The sequence below is a fragment of the Ceratotherium simum genome, chromosome 16, assembly GCF_057802395.1.
Source record: "Ceratotherium simum simum isolate JZ-2026a chromosome 16, ASM5780239v1, whole genome shotgun sequence".
In the NCBI taxonomy this organism is placed as follows: domain Eukaryota; kingdom Metazoa; phylum Chordata; class Mammalia; order Perissodactyla; family Rhinocerotidae; genus Ceratotherium; species Ceratotherium simum.
Window position 1 is genome coordinate 45,450,474 of NC_141915.1, and position 22,094 is coordinate 45,472,567.

The 22,094-nt window shown below is 34.0% G+C and overlaps 1 protein-coding gene across 1 annotated transcript in view; it reads left to right on the forward strand.

Annotated features, from left to right (window-relative positions):
* The window catches only part of LOC147915048 (uncharacterized), a 79,455-nt gene that overhangs the window by 21,714 nt on the left and 35,647 nt on the right, over positions 1–22,094 (forward strand). The window contains exons 16-24 of the mRNA XM_087441350.1: positions 1,688–1,786; positions 3,251–3,304; positions 3,849–3,954; positions 4,471–4,521; positions 10,104–10,208; positions 15,032–15,085; positions 15,935–16,039; positions 17,158–17,211; positions 17,821–17,925. Coding sequence (XP_087297476.1) covers positions 3,861–3,954; positions 4,471–4,521; positions 10,104–10,208; positions 15,032–15,085; positions 15,935–16,039; positions 17,158–17,211; positions 17,821–17,925 — 568 coding nt within the window. The 5' untranslated portion in view covers positions 1,688–1,786; positions 3,251–3,304; positions 3,849–3,860. The remainder of the gene's footprint in view (positions 1–1,687; positions 1,787–3,250; positions 3,305–3,848; positions 3,955–4,470; positions 4,522–10,103; positions 10,209–15,031; positions 15,086–15,934; positions 16,040–17,157; positions 17,212–17,820; positions 17,926–22,094) is intronic.

A 22,094-nucleotide genomic window follows, 5' to 3' on the forward strand; every position in this document is an offset into this window, starting at 1 on the left:
TTGTTGTTATTATTTACTACTTAATGAAGGAAATCATACGGTATTTGGCCTTCTCCCTCTTATTTCACTTTGCATTATACACTCAATGTCCATCCATGTTGTCACAAATGGCTGGATTTCGTCGTTTCTTATGGCTGAGTAGTATTCCATTGTGTATATATACCACAGCTTCTTTATCCATTCGTCCCTTGATGGGCACTTAGGTTGCTTCCAAGTCTTGGCTATCGTGAATAAGGCTGCAATGAACACAGGGGTGCATGTACCTTTGCAAATTGGTGTTTTCAAGTTCTTTGGATAAATACCCAACAGTGGAATAGCTGGATCATATGGTAGTTCTATCCTTGATTTTTTGAGGAATCTCCATACTGTTTTCCATAGTGGCTGCACCAGTTTGCACTCCCACCAGCAGTGTATGAGAGTTCCCTTCTCTCCACATTCAGGAAACAAGTTCTAATTCTAACTCTGCTTTAATCTCTTTAAATTTTAACTCTGCTTGTAAAGAGTTAGACAAATCTTTTGTAGTTTTGTTCTTTGCTTGAAAATATTAGCAATTATACTGTGTTATGAAGTCATTCTCTTTTATCAGTGTATATTCACTGTAACTGTGATATCACATTGCTGGGATGCTGAAAGCTATGCCACCGTTATTTCAAATACCAGCAGGGTCATCCATGGTGGACAGGTTTCAACAGAGCTTCCAGGCTAAGAAAGACTAGGAAGAACGACCTAGCCACCTACTTCCAAAAAAATTGGCCATGAAAACCCTATGAATAGCAGCAGAGCATTGTCTGATATAGTGCCGGAAGATGAGAGGTTGGCACAAAAGACCAGGCAGGGTTCTTCTCTGCTATACACAGGGTCGCTAGGAGTCAGAATTGACTCAACAGCACTAACGACAAAATTCATGTAACAGTAACATCTGTTACTATCTTGAAGAGATACCTGCACCCTCATGTTCATTGCAGCATTATTTACAACAGCCAAGACATGGAAAACAACCTAAGTGTCTGTCAACGAATGAATGGATAAAGAAAATGTGGTGTGTATATATACATATATACACACAGTGGAATATTATTCAACCATAAAAAGAAGGAAGTCCTGCCATTTCCAACAACATGGATGAACCTTGAGGGCATTATGCTAAATGAAATAAGTCAGATAGAAAAAGACAAATACTCTATGGTCTCACTTGTATGTGGAATCTGAAAAAACCAAGTTTATGGAAACAGAGAGCTGATTGGTAGTTGCCAGGAGTGGGGGTGAGGGGGGAATGGGTGAAGCTGGTCAAAGGATACAAACTTCCAGTTGTAAGATGCATAAGTTCTGGCAATGTAATGTACAGCATGGTGACAATAGTTAACAATACTATGTTGTATATTTGAAAGTTGCTAAAAGAGTAAATCTTAAAAGTTCTCACGACAAAAAAAAATTATAACTATGTGAGATGCTGGATGTGTTAACTAACTTTATTGTGGTAATCATTTCACAGTATATTTGTATATCAAATCATTACATTGTACATGTTAAACTTACACACTATTATGTCAATTATATCTCAATAAAGCTGGGAAAAAAAGAACAAGAATAGTAACACCTGTTAGTTAAAGATAATAATATATATTTATGAACTTTTTAATATTTTAGGATCATTTCATTTTTCTCCCTTTCCTTTCATGTTTTCAAGGAGGGAAGGTTAATGTAAATAACCTGGATACTGTTTTAGAAGCTATAGAGGTCAAGCTTACAGAAAAGGAACTTGATCTGATAAAGGATCTTCTAAGTGGTGAGTATTATGGAAAACACTGTGATTTTAAACAGAAGTTGAGCTTGCAGGATTAATTATGACTGTTTCAAAGGTTTAAATCATTTGTTGCCCAAAGGCCATTTGATAGCTCTCAGAAACAACAAAAAATGGCTCTTCGTTTTTGTTCCTTTAAAAACTATGATCCATTTCTTTATACATCTTGGGGTGGAGATGGGTGCTAGTGAGAAGGGGAGGGATTATTGTTGTCTGGTTTAACAAAAACAGGATCTGCAATGTGTTTTTTCTCACTGATCTGTGTATCACTGATGGCAGTTTAGGGCATAACCCAATCCATTCAGCCATTCCTCATTTCCTCTATTAATGGGTATTGAGATGCTTTCTTTTTTGGTAGTTGTAACAAAAGAGTTCAAGAATAATATGTACAGTATTATTTTTAAAAAAAAAAATATACATAGTATACTTTTATAAACAATAAGAAAAGCCTGGAAGGGTATACAGAAAACCGTTAGTAATGGTGAGGTACGATAATGGTAGTGAGGAGAAGTAAAAGGAGGGACCGTTTACTTTTTCTTTATATGCTTGTGTATTTTTTAAATTTGTTATACAAACTATGTTTTAAATTCTAATTTTTTAAACCAGATTTATTTTGTTTTTAATTTAAGATGGATACAAATGATGTGGTAAAATGATAGGACTTTGAGTTCCTATCCACCATTTAGGTTCAGGGGATCGCTAAACTGACTCCTTATGTAATTAGTCCCTATCAGATGTTCCTTACTGCTTAACACTAGTCTCTGTCTGCCCATTGCATCAACACATGGCAACACAAGATTACAGTCCTTACAAATATTGAGAAAGGTGCATAATTTCAAGAAATAAATGAAAGTAAAATTGAAGGACTGCTCAAATCACACAAAGTCACTAACAAATGTGGATCTGACACAGTTAGACCATTTAATAATTGAAGAAGAAAAATTCTACAGGAATAGTAACATGATAGACCATTCAAAATAGAATGATTTGGATTTCAAAGGAATTAAAGAAACCCTTGGATAAACAGTGAATAATTTTTGCAAAAGTTATTTTTTATATATCTTGTTTCAAAGTTCACAAGGATGCTGTTGTCTACAATAATCTGATTTTCTCAGAAAATCACCTCCCAACACACTTTTAAAAGTCAGCATTGATTCATTGCTTGTTCGAAGAATTATGAAATAGTTATAATTATAGCCTGGATTTTCTTAAATATTAAATAAAATAAACTTGTTTTCATAATTTGCATTTTTATTCTTCAACAAAACCTTTTTAGATAGTTTTTATTCATTATTTACTATTAAATCTTGGTCATCATTTTAAGTGGATTTATTTTCCTTAGTCATCTTCTAGTAACAATAAATCTTAAATAAAAAGGACCTCCTGTCCTATGTATCTTTTTTCTGATTCCATGTTATTGTTTCCCTCTGATTAAACTTGGTCTTACAGCCTATGAGAAAGTTGATCTGAAAAAACTGATGGATAAAGTAGAAGCTGTTACAGGTGAGGAAGAAGTTGCCAAAAACATATGATTCTGATTTTTTGCACATATTTTATATTTTTTTCCTGTTACTTTTTATTCCTTTTTAAATTATGCTATTTTTTAATAAAATGGATGTGGTTTAATTTCCTAGACTTTGACTTTGGTTTTGATTTATCAATGTTTTAACACCAAAACATAGTGCCACATTTTGTTAACAAGCTCTATAATCTCATTTTTTCCAGATTAATCAAGGATATTTACTAAAAATGTATGTTAGTGCAGAAAAAGAGACTAAAGTTTTATTAACTGCTGGTAATCTCCCACAATAAAAAATTATGAAAATCCATTACCATATACTGTGTTATTTGGCCTCTATTATTACTAAAGTTAAAGAAATAAACACTTTAATTTTCTGCCATAACTATAGTCAAACAAGACTCATTTGACTTTATTATGCATTAAGTAGTTGGGGCTAATAATTAAACAGTAATAGAAAATTTCATTATTTAGAATAATTAGATAGTTCTTTAAAAATCTCACATTACCATTTGTATTTTTTTGAAGGAGAGGAAGTTGATGTTGATGACATTGGAAATGGTTCTAGGAGACATGGGGATAGAACTCACAGATAAAGAACTCTCAGAACTACTGAATAATCTGCCAGTTGATAGTGAGTATGTCAAATAAAAATATAGTCATCCAGGGAAGCTTATTATTAAATTGTGAAAACTTCTAAAATTATTTCTATCTTATTGCTTGTCAAAAATAATCTCATGATTCATGTTACATAATCATAATCAATCTTGTTATATCTTAAAAGAATATCTATGCCATTTAATTTTTAGAGAATCAACAGTTGTGTCATCATGACTCCTATCATCAGCATTTCAATTATATCTTTTATTACTTTTGATTCTACTGAGAGATCTAAAATTTAAGCCAGAATAAATGATAAAAAGAAAGAGAAGGGAATGATCTAAAAGAGGAAAATGAAAATATCACAAAAGAAAAGATATGTTTTCAGCATAGTAGAGTGCCAATATCCCCACTCTACATAATTTTATTATTTGTCAGCAAATCAGAAAATTTCTAAGGCAATTCGCAAAGTATGACTTATTGAAATTACCAGTTTCATACAAAATTCCGCATTGCTTTTCTGTGATCTGAACTGTGCTTTTTCTTACAGATGGAAAGGTCTATCAAAAAAGGCTGCTGGATGGCATAAAGTTTCTTAAAGGTGAATGAGAAACTTAATAAAATGCAAATCAACCTGAGATCATCATGTTTGGCATTTATACTATTTCCTTGTGATTAAATTGTAAACCCTGCCATCTGACACATATTATTACATACTTTTGTTTCTTTCATAAATCAACCTGTTCTTTTTTTATAACATTGTATAAATTTCAGGTGTACATCATTATACTTCTATTTCTGCATAGATTACATCATGTTCACCACCCAAATACTAATTACAACCCATCACCAAACACATGTGCCTAATTATCCCTTTCACCCTCCTCCCTCCCCCATTCCCCTCTGGTAAGCACCAATCCAATCTCTGTCTCTGTGTGTTTGTTTGTTGTTATTATCTACTACTTAATGAATGAGACCATACGGTATTTGACCTTCTCCCTCTGACTTATTTCACTTTGCATAATACCCTCAATGTCCATCCATGTTGTCACAAATGGCTGGATTTCATCGTTTCTTATGGCTGAGTAGAATTCCATTCTGTATATATACCACATCTTCTTTATCCATTCATCTCTTGATGGGCACTTAGGTTGCTTCCAAGTCTTGGCTATTGTGAATAACGCTGCAATGAACACAGGGGTGCATGTATCTTTACGCCTTGGTGTTTTCAAGTTCTTTGGATAAATACCCAGCAGTGGAATACCTGGATCATATGGTAGTTCTAGCCTAAATTTTTTGAGGAATGTCCATACTGTTTTCCATAGTGGCTGCACCAGTTTGCACTCCCACCAGCAGGGTATGAGAGTTCCCTTCTCTCCACATCCTCTCCAACACATGTTGTTTCCTGTCTTGTTAATTATAGCCATTCTGACAGGTGTGAGGTGATATCTCATTGTAATTTTGATTTGCATTTCCCTGATAGTTAATGATGGTGAACATCTTCTCATGTGCCTGTTGGCCATCTGTATATGTTCTTTGGAGAAATGTCTGTTCAGGTCTTTTGCCCATTTTTTAATTGGGTTGTTAGTTTTTTGTTGTTGAGATGCATCAGTTCTTTATATATTTTGGAGATTAACCCCTTATCAGATGTATGGTTTGCAAATATCCTCTCCCAATTGTTACGTTGTCTTTTCGTTTTGTTGATAGTTTCCTTTGTTGTGCAGAAGCTTTTTAGTTTGATGTAGTCCCATTTGTTTATTTTTTCTATTGTTTCTCTTGCCCAGTCAGACATGGTGCTTGAAAATAAGTTATTAAGACTGATGTCAAAGAGCATACTGCCTATGTTTTCTTCTAGAAGTTTCACAGTTTCAGGTCTTACATTCAAGTCTTTAATCCATTTTGAGTTAATTTTTGTGTATGGTGTAAGGTAAGAGTCTACTTTCATTTTTTTGCATGTGGCTGTCCAGTTTTCCCAACACCGTTTGTTGAAGAGACTTTCTTTTCTCCATTGTATGTTCTTGACACCTTTGTCGAAGATTAGCTGTCCACAGATGTGTAGGTTTATTTCTGGGCTTTCGATTCTATTCCATTGATCTGTGTGTCTGTTCTTGTGCCAGTACCATGCTGTTTTGGTTACTATAGCTTTGTAGTATATTTTGAAATCGGGGAGTGTGATACCTCCAGCTTTGTTCTTTTTTCTCAGGATTACTTTAGCTATTCGGGGTCTTTTGCTGTTCCATATAAATTTTAGGATTCTTTGTTCTATTTCCATGAAAAATGTTGTTGGAACTTTAATAGGGATTGCAGTGAATCTATAGATTGCTTTAGGAAGTATGGACATCTTAACTATGTTAATTCTTCCAATTTAAGAGCATGGAATATCTTTGCATTTCTTTGTGTCTTCTTCAATTTCTTTCAGCAATATTTTATAGTTTTCAGTGTACAGATTTTCCCCCTCTTTGGTTAAGTTTATTCCTAGGTATTTTATTCTTTTTGTTGCAATTGTAAATGGGATGGTATTCTTAATTTGTCTTTCTGCGACTTCGTTGTTAGTGTATAGAAATGCAACTGATTTTTGTATGTTGATTTTGTATCCTGCAACTTTACCGTATTCGTTTATTACTTCTAAAAGTTTTTTGGTGGATTCTTTAGGGTTTTCTATATATAAATCACGTCATCTGCAAATAGTGACAGTTTCACTTCTTCCTTTCCAATTTGGATGCCTTTTATTTCTTTCTCTTGCCTGATTGCTCTGGCTAGGACTTCAGTACTATGTTAAATAGGAGTGGTGGCAGTGGGCATCCTTGTCTGGTTCCTGTTCTTAGAGGGATAGCTTTCAGTTTTTCACCATTGAGGACGATATTTGCTGTGGGTTTGTCATATATGGCCTTTATTATGTTGAGATACTTTCCTTCTATACCCATTTTATTCAGAGTTTTTATCATAAATGGATGCTGTGTCTTGTCAGATGCTTTCTGTGCATCTATTGAGATGATCATGTGATTTTTATTCTTCATTTTATTAATGTGGTGTATTATGTTGATTGATTTGCGAATGTTGAACCATCCCTGCATACCTGGAATAATCCCACTTAATCATGGTGTATAATCTTTTTAATGTATTGTTGTATGCGATTTGTGAGGATTTTTGCATCGATGTTCATCAGTGATATTGGCCTGTAATTTTCTTTTTTTGTGTTGTCCTTGTCTGGTTTTGGTATCAGGGTAATGTTGGCTTCGTAGAATGAGTTAGGGAGCTTCCCCCCCTCTCAATTTTTTGGAAGAGTTTGAGAAGGATGGGTATTAAGTCTTTGAATGTTTGGTAGAATTCACCAGGGAAGCTATCTGGTCCTGGACTTTTATTTTGGGGGGAGGTTTTTGATTACTATTCGATCTCCTTACTGGTGATTTGTCTATTCAAATTCTCTATTTCTTCTTGATCCAGTTTTGGAAGGTGGTATGATTCTAAGAATTTATCCATTTCTTCCAGTTTGTTGAATTTGTTGGCCTATAGCTTTTCATAGTATTCTCTTATAATCTTTTGTATTTCTGAGGTATCTGTTGTAATTTCTCCTCTTTCATTTCTGATTTTACTTATTTGAGCCTTCTCTCTTTTTTTCTTGGTGAGTCTAGCTAAAGGTTTGTCAATTTTGTTGATCTTTTCAAAGAACCACCTCTTGGTTTTTTTAATTTTTTCTATTGTGTTTTTTTAGTCTCTATTTCATTTATTTCTGCTCTGATTTTTATTATTTCCCTTCTTCTACTGATTTTGCACTTTGTTTGTTCTTCTTTTTCCAGTTCCATTGTTAGATTGTTTATTTGAGATTTTTCTTGTTTGTTGAGATAGGCCTGTATTGCTATAAACTTCCCTCTTAGAACTGCTTTTGCATGCCATAAATTCTGGCATGTCGTATTTTCATTTTCATTTGTCCTCAGGTATTTTTTGATTTCTTCTTTGATTTCTTCGTTGACCCAGTCGTTGTTCAGTAGCATTTTGTTTAATCTCCACGTATTTGTGGCTTTTCTGATTTTCTTCCTATAGTTGATTTCCAGTTTCATACCGTTGTGGTCAGAAAAGATGCTTGGTATTATTTCAATCTTCTTAAATTTATAGAGACTTGTCTTGTGGCCTAATGTGTGATCAATCCTGGAGAATGTTCCATGTGCATTTGAAAAGAACATGTATTCTTCAGTTTTTGGATGGAATACTCTGTATATATGTACTAGGTCCATCTGTTCTAGTGTGTCATTTAAGGCCAATGTTTCCTTATTGATCTTCTGTTTGGATGATCTATCCGTTGGTGTAAGTGGAGTGTTAAAGTCCCCTACTATTATTGTGTTACTGTCTATTTCTGTTTTTATGTCTGTTAATAATTGCTTTATATATTTAGGTGCCCCTACATTGGGTGCGTAGATATTGACAAGTGTTATATCCTCTTGTTGGATTGGCCCCTTGATCATTATGTAATGCCCTTCTTTGTCTCTTTTTACAGTTTTTGTTTTAACGTCTATTTTGTCTGATATGAGTACTGCTACCCCAGCTTTCTTTTCATTGCCATTTGCATGGAGTATCTTTTTCCATCCTTTCACTTTCAGTTTGTGAGTGTCTTTAGATCTGAAGTGTGTCTCTTGTATGCAGCATATATATGGGTCTTCTTTTTTTATCCAATCAGCCACCTTATGCCTTTTAATTGGAGCATTTAGTCCATTGAAGTTTAAAGTAGCTATTGATAAGTATGTACTTACTGCCATTTTTTACCTTTTTTTTCCTCAATCTTTTAGTAGTTCTTCTCTGTTCCTTTCTTCTTCTTTTGTTCTCTTCCCTTGTGGTTTGATGGCTTTCTTTAGTATTATCTTTGGGTTCCTTTGTCTTAGTTTTTTGTGTATTTCTTATAGGTTTCTGGTTTGTGATTACTATGGGGTTCATACACAGTAACCTACGTATATAGCAATCTAAATTAAATTGATAGTCTCTTTAGTTTGACCTCTATCTGATAGCTCTACTCTTTAACTCCCCTCCTCCCACATTTTATGTTTTTGATACCATATCTAACCTCTTTTTTGTGCATTTGTATCCATTACCCTCTTATCATGGAAATAGATAATTTTTCCTATTTGTGGTCTTCTCTTTTCCCCTTAAACCAGTCCCTTTATCATTTCTTGTAGTATTGGTTTCCTGGTGACAAACCCCTTTAATTTTTGCTTGTCTGGGAAGCTTTTTATCTCTCCTTCCATTTTGAATGATAACCTTGCCAGGAAGAGTATTCTTGGCTGTAAGTTTTTCCCTTTTAGCACTTTAAATATATGGTGCCACTCTCTTCTAGCCTGTAAGGTTTCTGCTGAGAAGTCAGCTGATAGCCTTATGGGGTATCCTTTGTATGTAACTTGTCTTTCTCTTGCGGCTTTTAGGATTCTCTCAACCTGTTCTTTAGGAGATCATTTCTTATGGTGTAACTTGGAAAGAATTCCCATTCTCTCTTGGAATTTTCCAAAATTTGACAGAGGAAGAACTTATCAGAGCCCAGGTTGCATAGCTAAAGTAAATGGAAAATTAGCACATCTTCAGTTAATGTATTCAGCAGCAAAGACTACTAATCTGACATTCAGACAAAAACAAATTGCTAAAAAGGCTCCAAGGAAGTGAGAGGACATAAGACTGAAGAAATGGATGGGAAGCAGGCCAGGAGAGGGGTCATGTCTAAGCAAGGTTCCCACTCTTCCATCATTGCATATCACCTTGATGATATCTGCCAAATCCACACACTATTTGTACTGCTATTAATATTTTTATTTAAATTGCTTTACTTTTTAACTTAAATTTAAAATTATTTAAATGGTAATGGAAAATCAGCATCACTTTACAAAACTAGAGGGTAACTGTAAAAATAAAAACATGAAAACAAGACAATATTAGTTAGAAATATTGGATTTACTGTTGCTTTGCTAGAATTCTCTGAAAAGTTATTCAGTCACCTTTAAATTTTTATACTGGGTATGCTTATCATGAAGATTAAGATGAAAACAACAAGATCTAATTCTAACTCCATTAGTGATTCCTTTTGTAAAGATCTCATTAGTCTTTGGTCTTTTGGATGAAAATGATAACCTTAATCCTCAGGAATTGATGGTTTACCCCACATTTTAGGGACAGTAACTTTTGCTTATATATCTTTCTTTTCATAAGGAGGGAAGATTGATTCCAGTAAAGTGGATACAGTTTTGGGAAACATGGACATGAACCTCACTGAAAAGGAGCTTAAAGATCTGATACAAAACCTGCCAGTTGATGGTGAGCATTTTAGATTATCACTGAACCGTACAGAAAAACTAATCTTATAAGCCTGTCTCTAACAGTCATTTAAAATGCTTGTCTAGCATCAAGAAGGCATTCTGAAAAGCTTAGAGGGAAAACTCAGGTTGAAAGGAAGAACACATCCTGTCTCTTGCTGGTTTCATGTGCAAATTAGAGAAGGATTTCAAGATCTCTCTCTCTCTCTCTCTCTCTCTCTCTCTCTGCTTTTTTACTCAGTCTTTCCTTATTCTCCTTATAGAGTAGGGAGAATTGATAGGTATCACTCAAATTCCAGTTTGCTTCTTTGGCCACATTTGCTAATAGGTGACATCAGTATTTATAAAAAGGGCACTTTTTATAGTAGAGTATAGGTAGGGCTATCTTTTACGTTTTTTCTCTTTTCGTGTGGCTGGAGTAGACCTGCTCTACATCTCAGTCAGTGTTTGTCTGCCTATCTGCCTCTCACTTTCACATGGGTCCTATGGGGAAAAGTCTATTACAGACAACTTAGACCAGCTCTTCTCTAAATCTGTAACTAGCATGAGGTCACAGAAGACACAGAACATCATTTCCACCAAATGCTGTTATTGAAGCAATCACAAGATCCTGCCTAGATTCAATCTAAGCTCTTGGTGGGAGATGTATCAGTCACATTGTAAGAAGAGCATGTGGGACAGGAAATATATATCTCAGTCATTCTTGGAAAATAGGTTCTGCCACAACTTCTTTTACTCAGCATATGTGTTTTAGATTCATCTATATTGTTGCTTGTATCAGTAATTCATTTGCTTTCATTGCTGAGTAATATCCTATTGTATAAATACACTACAACATGTTTATCACTTCTACTATCGTTGGACCTGGCTTTTTCTAGTTTTTGACTATCATGAATAAAGCTGCTATGAACATTTTTTTGCAAGACATTTGTTTTCTTTTCTCTTGGGTAGATACCTAGGAGTAGAAATGCTGCAACATCAACATAGGGTAAATGTGTCTTAAGATTTATAAGAAACTACCAGATATTTTTCCAAAATGAATGTACCATTTTATACTCCTGCCAACAATGTCTGATAGTTCTATTAGCTCCACTCCTCACCAACATTAGGTATTATCAATATTTTTAATTTTAATCTTTCTAGTCGGTGTGTAATGGTATTTCAATATGGTCTTAATTTATATTTCCCTTATGACTAATGATGTTGAGTACTTTTTCAAGTGCTTAGTGGCCCTTTGTATACTTGTTTTATAAAGTATCTGTTCAAATTGTTTGCCTACCTTTTATTGGGTTGCTTAACCACTTGGGGAGTAGTTGTTTTCTCTCCACCCCTGCCCACACCCAGGAGTGCTTAGTTTCTTTTTGTCTTTCTGCTTTAATAATGAAGGAGTTTAAGGCCACACATTTTCTTCTGAATGCAGCTTCACTGAGTCCTTTGGTTTCGATATGAAGAGTTATCCTAACCATTACTTTCTACTAGATAACTTATAGTTGATGCAATGATTATCTAGTATCTAGAAGTATATTTCTTAATTTCTTAATAAGTTTTTAAAAAATTTTTATTATATATAAATTTTGGAGTTAGATCAGATAATATGACCACTGAGATGTTAAAGAGAATCTCTATTTTGTTAAAGTTTTCATTATGGCCATGTACTTTATCAATTTTTATAAATCTGTAGGGATATGAAAAATAATTCATAGTCTCTGGAGGGTACACATAGACTTCTATAAATATTATGAACTCAAGTTTATTGATAGTATTATTCAAGTCCTTTATGTCTTTACTTATGTTTTGTCTACTATATCTTCTCATTTTAAGAGGGATAAGGTCTCCTACTTTAATTGTATTTTTATAAAATTCTTCTTACATTATTAATAGTCTTTGCTTTATATGTTTAGCTATTTGGTATTTACAGATTTATGACTGTTATAATATTCTTCATAAATTATACCTTTTGATGTCCCTCTTTATCTACATCTATTTGATGATTTAACTCTAAATTTCACTTTGATATTAATGATTGCCAGTACTGGTTTCTTTTTGCTTGTATTTCTCTTGTATATCTTTGCCCATTCCTTTGTTTTCAATTTTCTTTATCATTTGGTTGAAATATATTTTCTGAAGACATCATATAACTAGGTTATTTTAAAACCCACCTGGCAATTTTTCCCTTTTTTTAAAAAAAATTTTTTTTTAATTTTTATTTATTTATTTTCCCCCCAAAGCCCCAGTAGATAGTTGTATGTCATAGTTGCACAGCCTTCTAGTTGCTGTATGTGGGACACAGCCTCAGCATGGCCAGAAAAGCGGTGCGTCAGTGCGCACCCGGGATCGAACCTGGGCCGCCAGCAGCGGAGCGCGCGCACTTAACCGCTAAGCCACAGGGCTGGCCCAATTTTTCCCTTTTAATGAGAAATTTCAGTTTGTTCAGAGTTGTTGTAATAGTGGATATATTTAATTTTATTCCTCTTATTTTATGTTTATTATTCTTTATTTCATCTTATTTTATGTTTACTATTTATTTTCTACTGCCGTTTTCTCCTTTTGCTTATTCTTATTATTACTACTTTATTTAAGCTGTCATTCATTATATTTGTTCACTTCTTAATTAATTTTGAAATTCCAGAGAAGGGTCACATTCCATCAGTTCTTACATTCCTTTTCCTTTCATTCACTGTCTTCCTTACATATGACTTAACTATTACTGGCAAAAAAATACTGCTTTATTCCCCATCAAGATACCCTTTCCCATCAGATATTTTATTTGACCTTTATCCCTCTACACACACACAGGCAATCCCAATAGGCTGAAACTTTACAAAGGGCTGAAACAGTGCAGAATACTGTACTCTTATTCCTCTCACCACTTCCCCGACTCTTCACCATGAGATCTTTGGAATGTCTTTACTTCCCCAACTATACATTCCCAACTCTTACAAACAATCAACTCCCAGGATTTACTGGGATAATTTAGTACTTGACTAAAATTTCTCTTAAATAATCTACCTTCTATTTCAAGATTCTTTATTTAGTACTTAAGATTACACATTCCACGACAGATTATTTCTGAACTTATAGAAAGGAAGGAAGATTCTGTTCTGGCATCTCTGTACTTTCACCACCTCAAGAGAGTGAATGTTTCTGCCCACTTGTTTTACTCCTTCTTGGCCTTTTAGGGGTCAGAGGAATTGGAATGCCCTCATGCTAGGCTTTAGTGACCTTCATCAAGGTCTTCAGGATTCTGAGTGCCAAGATCTCCCCAAGACTACTGCTATCCAGTTCTGTTCCAATGCTGTGACACCTCTCTGGTGCTTCCCTAGTTGATGGGGGAGAGAATGCCCATTCTTTTCTCCAGGACACAACCAGAGCCCAAGATAGCCCTAGTAGCCTATAGACACCAACAGCATTTGACTCTCAAAGAGCAAACAGCTTGGAGGTGGTAGTAAAAGGGATTTGAGCCATGTTCCAGTTTCCATGTTCACAGAAGCCCTTCCAAAGTTTTGATTAAAGTAAATATAAGAGTAAGAATAACATTATAAATAAAGGAAAATAATTAACTTTGGCTTAAAAAATTTCCCTTGTCACACAGAATGTTTTAATTCTTGCTAACAGATTCCTCATCAGTTGAGATGAATTTGGAATATGTTAATGGAAGAGAAGTCCCTGGAACCCCAGTTTTCAGTGGAAATCCCCAATTAAATGGCCTATGGCAGAGAGCCCTTTCATCTTGGGTCAGAATTTTCCCGGTTATAAACCAGATGGGCAAAGAAAAAGATGAAAGAATTTGTATGAATCCTCACCGTAGCAACCCATAGACAAAGCCAGTCCAAAAAGTTGTAATCCCTTTCAAGGATCCCATCTTTTTTCATGATAGGCTATTATTACCTATAATAGTCTAGTTGAATCAAGACACATTTTCCATTCTGTCTTGGTCTCTAGCTAGTGTTGATGTAGAAATTATTAGTGACTGGGAATACTTTAATAGACAAAGAATAAGGTCCAAAAATTCTTCTCATCACAGAGTTAACAACATTGTTGATAAGTGATATACTTTTCTGGCCATTCTACTGATACTTTGTGCATACTCAAAAAGAAAAGTTTTTTGAATTCATGAAATAACTACATTATATTCCATGATTCCTAGGTTATAGCTAGATTTTCTCATCAACATGGAGTATTATTTTGCTAGGTGAAAAAAAACAAGCACCTTTCTTTTCAGAAACTAAATAACAGGGATTAGCCTCTTTTCTTCCCTAAAGCATAATACGTCAGAGATGCTGGGCTATTAATTATATTCAGGAAATAGTTGTGTTTATTATCATTTGAGATTTCATCTTTATTCTTATACTTTCTCATGAAGGATGTAGCAAAAGGTTGTATTAGTGTATATGTGTGTGTGTATGTGTGTGAAACCAGCTTCTATTTTTTTCAACCGAGGTATAATTGACATGTAACATTATGTTAGTTTCATGTGTACAACATAATGATTCAATATTTGTATGTATTGCAAAATGATCACCACAATAAGTCTAGTTAACATCCATCACCATATATAGTTACAAATTTTTTCTTCTTGTGTTAAGAACTTTTAAGATCTACTCTCTTAGCAACTTTCAAATTGCAATAGAGTATTATTAACTATAGTCACCATTCTGTACATTACATCCACATGATTTATTTATTTTATAACTGGAAATCTGTACCTGCAAAAGGTTAAATTTTCTAGAGCAAATAAATGCTGCTAAATTCTTCTGCTCTGTGCAACATCATTTTCTTAGTCTTATTGTCATGTTTCTGTGCAATTTATTCCTTGTCTTACAGTTAATGGTAAGGTTGATCTGGAAAAGTTGATGAATGAAGTAAAACCTTTTTCAGGTGAGTAAGACATTACTAAAACATTTTTAATTTAATTCTAACCCTATATTATATTTTGCATAGTGTTTTCCCAATATTACATCATAGATTTATTAATGCTGATATTTTACATTTTTATAATTAAATATTTACATGTAACTTTTCTTCTGCCTTTAACTTTGAATTATATAGAATTCAGCCATAAAAATAAGTGGCGATGTTTGAGTAATAAATTATATGTTCTGTAGTTTCTGGCAGTATTATGCTGACCTTTACCAGTGTTTAAATCAGAGGTCACAAATTGGCCACCATGAGTTGAATCCAATCTGCAGTCAAGTTTTGTAAGATTTGGCCACACTGGCCCTACATTCCCTCACAACAATAGCTGGTGTGTTTTCTCTTTGGACAAAGCATGTGATGGTCACTTCACCGCAGCCAGTTTCACTCATTTCTTCTACCTCCAGGCTCCTGCGAGCTTTTGAGTTAATAACTGCTGGTCTAAATAGCCAAAATCTAGGTAGGCATAGAATATAGGAAGATGAATATTTTTAGAAAATTAAGTTGATAGAGTTGCTTTAAATAATAATCACATGATTCAGCTTTAAAAAGAAAAAAGACTCAATACCCTAAATTACTGGCCAATTATGTAATCTGATTTTTTTCCATGGTGTCTTGCCACTAGGCTTGGGAAACCACTCTCTCTTTATGGACAATCAAGGAATAAGTTCTGTCTCACTGTCCTTAAACACTATTGGAATATGTGAGAATGTGAAAGTAAAGATGGCATTATATGAGCCAGCTTTTTTGTTATTTCAGATCGTTATAAGTCCTAAAATTGCCATGTGTCAGCAATCCTTTTTTTTTTCAAAGGAGGTAAAGTTGATACCAGTAAACTTGAAACTGTTTTGGGAAACTTGGGGATTGAGCTCACGCCTAATGAACGCTCGAACTTGCTGCAGACACTGCCAGTTAATGGTAAGTCTTGTGGGTACTATCTGGGTTTTTTAGGAAGTCTGGTTTTGTGGAACTATGTGAAAAATAAACCAAAAATGCTTGAAAACTATTGAAAAGCTAATGCTAATACAAAGAAAAGTTTCATCACTTAGATTTTAATTTAAAAATCATCAATCTAACCCTTTCAGCTGTAAGTTGCTATCAAAGGCAAAGTTTGTCACTCAACCCTTAGGTTGCTGAATAGCTGGATTTGTAAAACTACGTTTAAATAAGAAAGAAAGAAGAGAGGTGGGGGAGAGAAGCAGGGGTAAAGAGAAGATAAAAAACAAACTTAATAATATAGCTGTGTGTGTTTCTGCAGCACAGAATATATAGTTTACTAAAAAGTGGATGATTTTATATATCGAGAAAAGGCTACAGTTTTTAACGTCCTTATTAGATGAAATTTTTAAAAATTTAGGAAAATAAAAAATGCTTTTAATTCCATATCCAAAGATAACCACTATTAATGTATTAGTGCATTTCCTTCTAGTGCTTTTAAGATAGATGATGATTGATAGATAGATAGATATTTATGTATATTTTATGTATATATTAATTTATTTCTAACTTACCTCCTCACAATGTTAATATGTATATTCGTCATAGAAAGCTTGATAATGCAGATAAGTGAAAATAAAACTATCTGTATTCCCACCTCAAAGTGATAACTAATGTCAAAAATTTGAGAGATATTTTTCCAGTTCTCATCTGTGAATATATGTCCTTTTTTATTTGGCAACCTTGTGGATAAATCTTTGCAAACATCCTAAAATTTCTTGAGATTAAATTCCATTATGTAAAATTGCAAAATGCAAGATATTTTATTTGTTTTGTCACATTTCATTCCAGGAAATGGAAATATGAACTCCCAAAAACAGCATTTGAGAATGTTATTTTTCCTACATTATCAATATGGGGAAAAAAATAGCATCTTATTATTATGATTTGCATTTCACTCCTTTACTGCTGAGAGTGAACATTTTGGTACATGTATTATCTATTTGCATTTGGAATGTTCCTTAGGTGAAGATTTCTAAATTCTTTCTTTCTGTACTATATTTCTGACTGCACTTCCAAAATATCCCATTTTTTTATAGCTGATGGAAAAGTGTATCAGAAAAGATTGATGAAAGGCATAAAGTCTCACAAACGTGAGTAAGAAGCACAGTGAAAAGACTTGCTCTGAAACCCTTATTTGTATTGTTAAAATATGAATCCTCTTTTCCTATATAATTGAGTCTTTATTTATGCTTCCTTCAGTAGATCTGCATCTTACCAAGTATTTACCAAGTAGTTTCCTTTATTAAGATTTGGCAGAAAATGTTCAACTTTCTTGGATTTTCCTAACTCAGCCCCAAAGAAACAAAATAAATTTAAAAATACAAAGCAAAAGGTGAAGAATGAAGGCTCTCAGATAACGATTTCAGTCAAAAGTAGAGACAAATAATTTGGAAGTACAGGCAACAAAAATAACTCCTTTTTGCAGAATATTCTGCAGTCATCTCTAGCTGTGGCCTTTCAATATTCCCAACATAAAATTGGAGGGAATGAGTTCTAACTTTATTCTCCTATTAACTGGACAAGACTGGAGTTCTGGTGTTTGTCTTGAAAATCTTAACAATAATACTAAGAAATGAATGAAGTGTTTTTTATTGTAATAAAGCACATACTCTAAAGAAGGATAACATAACAGAGTGAATGTGTAGTCCAGTTTTAGAATCATTCAATTTTACTGTATTCCTTTCTTGTCCCTTACTTAGTAGGCAATGTTGATGTCAATAAGCTGGACACTCTTTTAGAAAACATGGGAGTCAACATCACAGAACAAGAATTCATGGATCTGATAGAAAGACTGCCAGATGATGGTGAGCACAGTAATCACCCCTATACTTTTTAAGGGGTACTTAATCTTTTTTTCCGTCTTTATTGAGATATAATTGACATATAACATTGTGTAAGTTTAAAGTATACAGCTTGTTGATTTGATACTTACATATTGCAAAATTATTACCACCATAGCGTTAACTAACTCCTCCGTCACGTCACATAATTATCATTTTTTTATGTTGAGAACATTTAAGATCTAATCCCATAGCAACTTTTAAGTATTTAATACAGTATTATTGACTATGATCACCATGCTGTACATTAGATCCTCAGAATTTATTTGCCTTATAACTGGAAGTTTGTACCCTTTGACCAATATCTCCCCATTTCCCCCACCCTCCAGCCCCTGGTAACCACCATTCTACTCTCTGTTTCTATGAGTTCAGCTTTTTTAGATTTCACACGTAAGTGAGATGATACAGTATTAGTCTTTCTTTGTCTGACTTATTTCACTTAGTACGATGCCCTCAAAGTCCATCCTTGTTGTCTCAAAAAGCAAGATTTCCTTCTTTCTCAAGGCTGAAAAATTTTCTGTTGTATATACAGTCTTGTGTCACTGAGTGATGGGGATATATTCTGAGAAATACTTTAGGCAATTTCGTCGTCGTGGGAACATCATAGAGTTTACTTACAAAAACCTAGATGTGATAGCCTACTACACACTAGTCTATATGGTACTAATCTTATGGGACCACTGTCATATATGCAGTCTGTCATTGACCGAAATGTCATTATGCAGTACATGATTGTAATATACCACATCTTCATTATCTATTCATCTGTTGACAAACACTTAGATTTTTTCCATATCTTGGCGATTGTGAATAATGCTGCAATAAATATGGGACTACAGATATCTCTTTGACATCCTGTTTATATTTCCTTTGTATACCCACAAGTGGGACTGCTGGATCATATGGTACTTCTATTTTTAATTTCTTGAGGAACTTCCATACTGTTTTCCATAGTGGCTGTACTTATTTACATTCCCGCCAAAAGTGAACAAGGGTTCCATTTTCTCCACATCCTCACCACCAGCATTCGCTATCTCTTGTCTTTTTGATGATAGCCATTCTAAGGTGATATTTCTTTGTGGTTTTGATTTGCATTTCCCTGATGATTAGCAAAGTCAAGCACCTTTTCATGTACCTGTTGGCGACTTGTATGTCTGCTTTGGAAAGATGGCTATTCAGTTTCTCTGCCCATTTTTTAATTGGATGGGTTTGGTTTTTTTGCCATTGAGTATATGAGTTCCTTATATCTTTTGAATATTAACCCCTTATCGGATATATGGTTTGAAAATATTTTCTCCCATTCTCTAGGTTGCTTTTTCATTTTGTTGATTGTTCCTTTTGCTATGCAGAGCTTTTTAGTTTGATATGGTCCCACTGGTTTATTTTTGCTTTTGTGGCTTGTGCTTTTGGTGTCATATCCAAAAAATTATTTCCAAGACTCATGTGAAGGAGCTTTTCCCTGTATTTTCTTCTAGGAGTTTTACAGTTTCAGGTCTTACATTTAAGTCTTTAATCCATTTTCATTAATTTTTCTGAGTCATATAAGGTAGTGGTCCTATTTCATTCTTTTGCATGTGGTTATCCAGTTTTCCCGGCACCATTTATTGAAGAGACTATCCTTTCCTTGTTGACTATTCTTGGCTGCCTTGTTGACAGTTGACTGTATATGTTAGGGTTTATTTCTGGGCTCTTGATTCTGTTCCATTGGTCTATGTGTCTATTTTTATGCCAGTACTGTACTGTTTTGATTAGCTTTGTAGCATAGTTTGAAGTCAAGAAGTGTGATGCCTCTGGCTTTATTCTTCTTTCTCGAGATTGTTTTGGCTGTTTGAGGTCTTTTGTGGTTCCATACAAATTTTAGGATTGTTTTTTCTATGTCTGTGAAAAATGCCATTGGAATTTTGATAGAGATTGCATTGAATTTATAAATGGATTTGAGTACTATGGACATTTTAACAATATTAATGTTTCTGACCCATGAAGATGGGATATCTTTCCATTTTTGTGTCTTCTTCAATTTCTTTCATCTAAGTGTTGTGGTTTTCATTGTATAGATATTTCACCTCCCTAGTTAAATTTATTCCTAAGTATTTTATTATTTTTTTATGCTATTGTGAATGGGACTGTTTTCTTTATTTCTTTTTCAGATATTTCATTGTTAGTGTATAGGAACACAACCGATTCCTTATGTTGATTTTGTATCCTGCAACTTTACTGAATTCATTGATTAGTTTTAACAGTTTTTAGGTGAACTCTTTAGGATTTCCTGTATATAAGATCATATCATCGGCAAACGAAGACAATTTTACTTCTTCCTTTCCTATTTGGATACCTTTTCTTTTTTTGTCTGATTGCTCTGGTTTGGATTTCCAGTACTACATTGAATATGAGTGGTGAGAGTAGACACCCTTGTCTTGGTCCTAAGGCTCATTTTTTATGGCCTTCTCTTTCTCCTTTCAAACCGGTGGGTCAAGTGAGTCTTTTTTTAATGAAATAGAATGTAATAGTAAAGCTATGTATTGTTTCATGAGTCCTTATGATCAGTTGTGTGTGTGTGTGTATGTGTGTGTGTTCGAAGTTCTTAGTGTGGCTTAACTATCGAAAATTTTGAAAATCACTGGCTTAAATGATAGTACTATAACAGTTCTATTTTCAGTCTATTGTTCTTTCCACCACCACACTGTTCCCAATGATTTTGCTTAACCATATATCTTTAAGATTTCAAATCTTTTTATTTATATTTATCTCATTAACTTCAGTTTAGGACAGTAAAGTCTTTTTATCTAGCATGATGGGGCAAGTCATTGGTCAGATAATCTAAAACTCCAGTTAAAGTAAGGAATCATAAAAATGATATGTACATACCTTAAACATTTTATTTGAATGAAAAAAATTGGGCCAATGACATTTTAATTTAATGTAGCCGTGCTCTTTGGAGATTTTCTTGGACAAACGTACCCATTTATCATCTAACTCCGTTTTTCGGTCTCTCTTAAATGGAGCAGATGCTTTTTTAAAAGTTAAGCAGAAATTCCGGTCAGAATCCATCTAGATTTTAATTGTTTCTCCAGTCATTTTATAGTTATCTTATCCACACCAAATTCAACAGAACTTTTTTAGAAATTTGCATTTACATAAACTTTCCAAATCATTCAAATTTGTTTTTATGGTAATAACTCCCTTTTCCATTTATAGTTCATCAGTTTGTATAATGATTATGTTATCATCAATTTAATAATAAGTACAACTATTTATAAACAAGCCTGGAAACAAACTCAACAACTCAACCCATAAAAACACAAATGCACTGGCTTACTAAAAGTGTAGCTTACCAGATGTGAAAGTTTGGCATGCCATTAGCATCAGTCTGAATGTTTTGCAGTAGGAATGAAAAATGAAGTTCAGACCATCAGGTTGGTTAAATGGAGGTCAATTAAGCGATCTCCTCTCTCAACCAATCTATGGAGACATAGATTTTCCACTGGCATTCCAAACTCTACATATAAAAAGTAAACTATTTTCCCTGTTAAATTCATTCCTAATTCTTGATTTTTTTAAATTTCTATGCCACTATCATCTACCCACAATTATCCATGAAATAATCCACAAATCATCTTTGACTTGTCATGCTCCTTCATTTTTTCCTCTTAAAAATATCCCAGATCTATCTCTATCTTTGCTACTTTACTCTTAAATTCAAATCCTCATCATCCCTGGCTTAGACTACTACAGAAGCCTCCTGACTGGTCTAATGGCCGTATTGCCGCCCCCCCCACACACACACACACACTTGCCAGGATGACTTAACTAAGGTGAAAATCTGAACTTGTTATTCTTCAAATTAAAACCTTTCAATGACCCCTCATGGCTTATATGCATTGAGTCTTACAATATGCCAGATGCAGTGCTCAGCATTTTTATGAATTTTCTCATTCAGTTAATTTATTCATTCATGTAACAGATATCTATTGAACACCTGATACCTAACAGTCTCTGTTTCAGCCTTAGGGATACAGCCATATACAAAACAAATTAATGTAAACTTTGTGGAGCTAGGATTTTTATCTTTTTCTGCTGCTATATTCCCCGATCCAGGTAGTCTGATGTCAAAGTCTAAACTGTTAACTCCAACC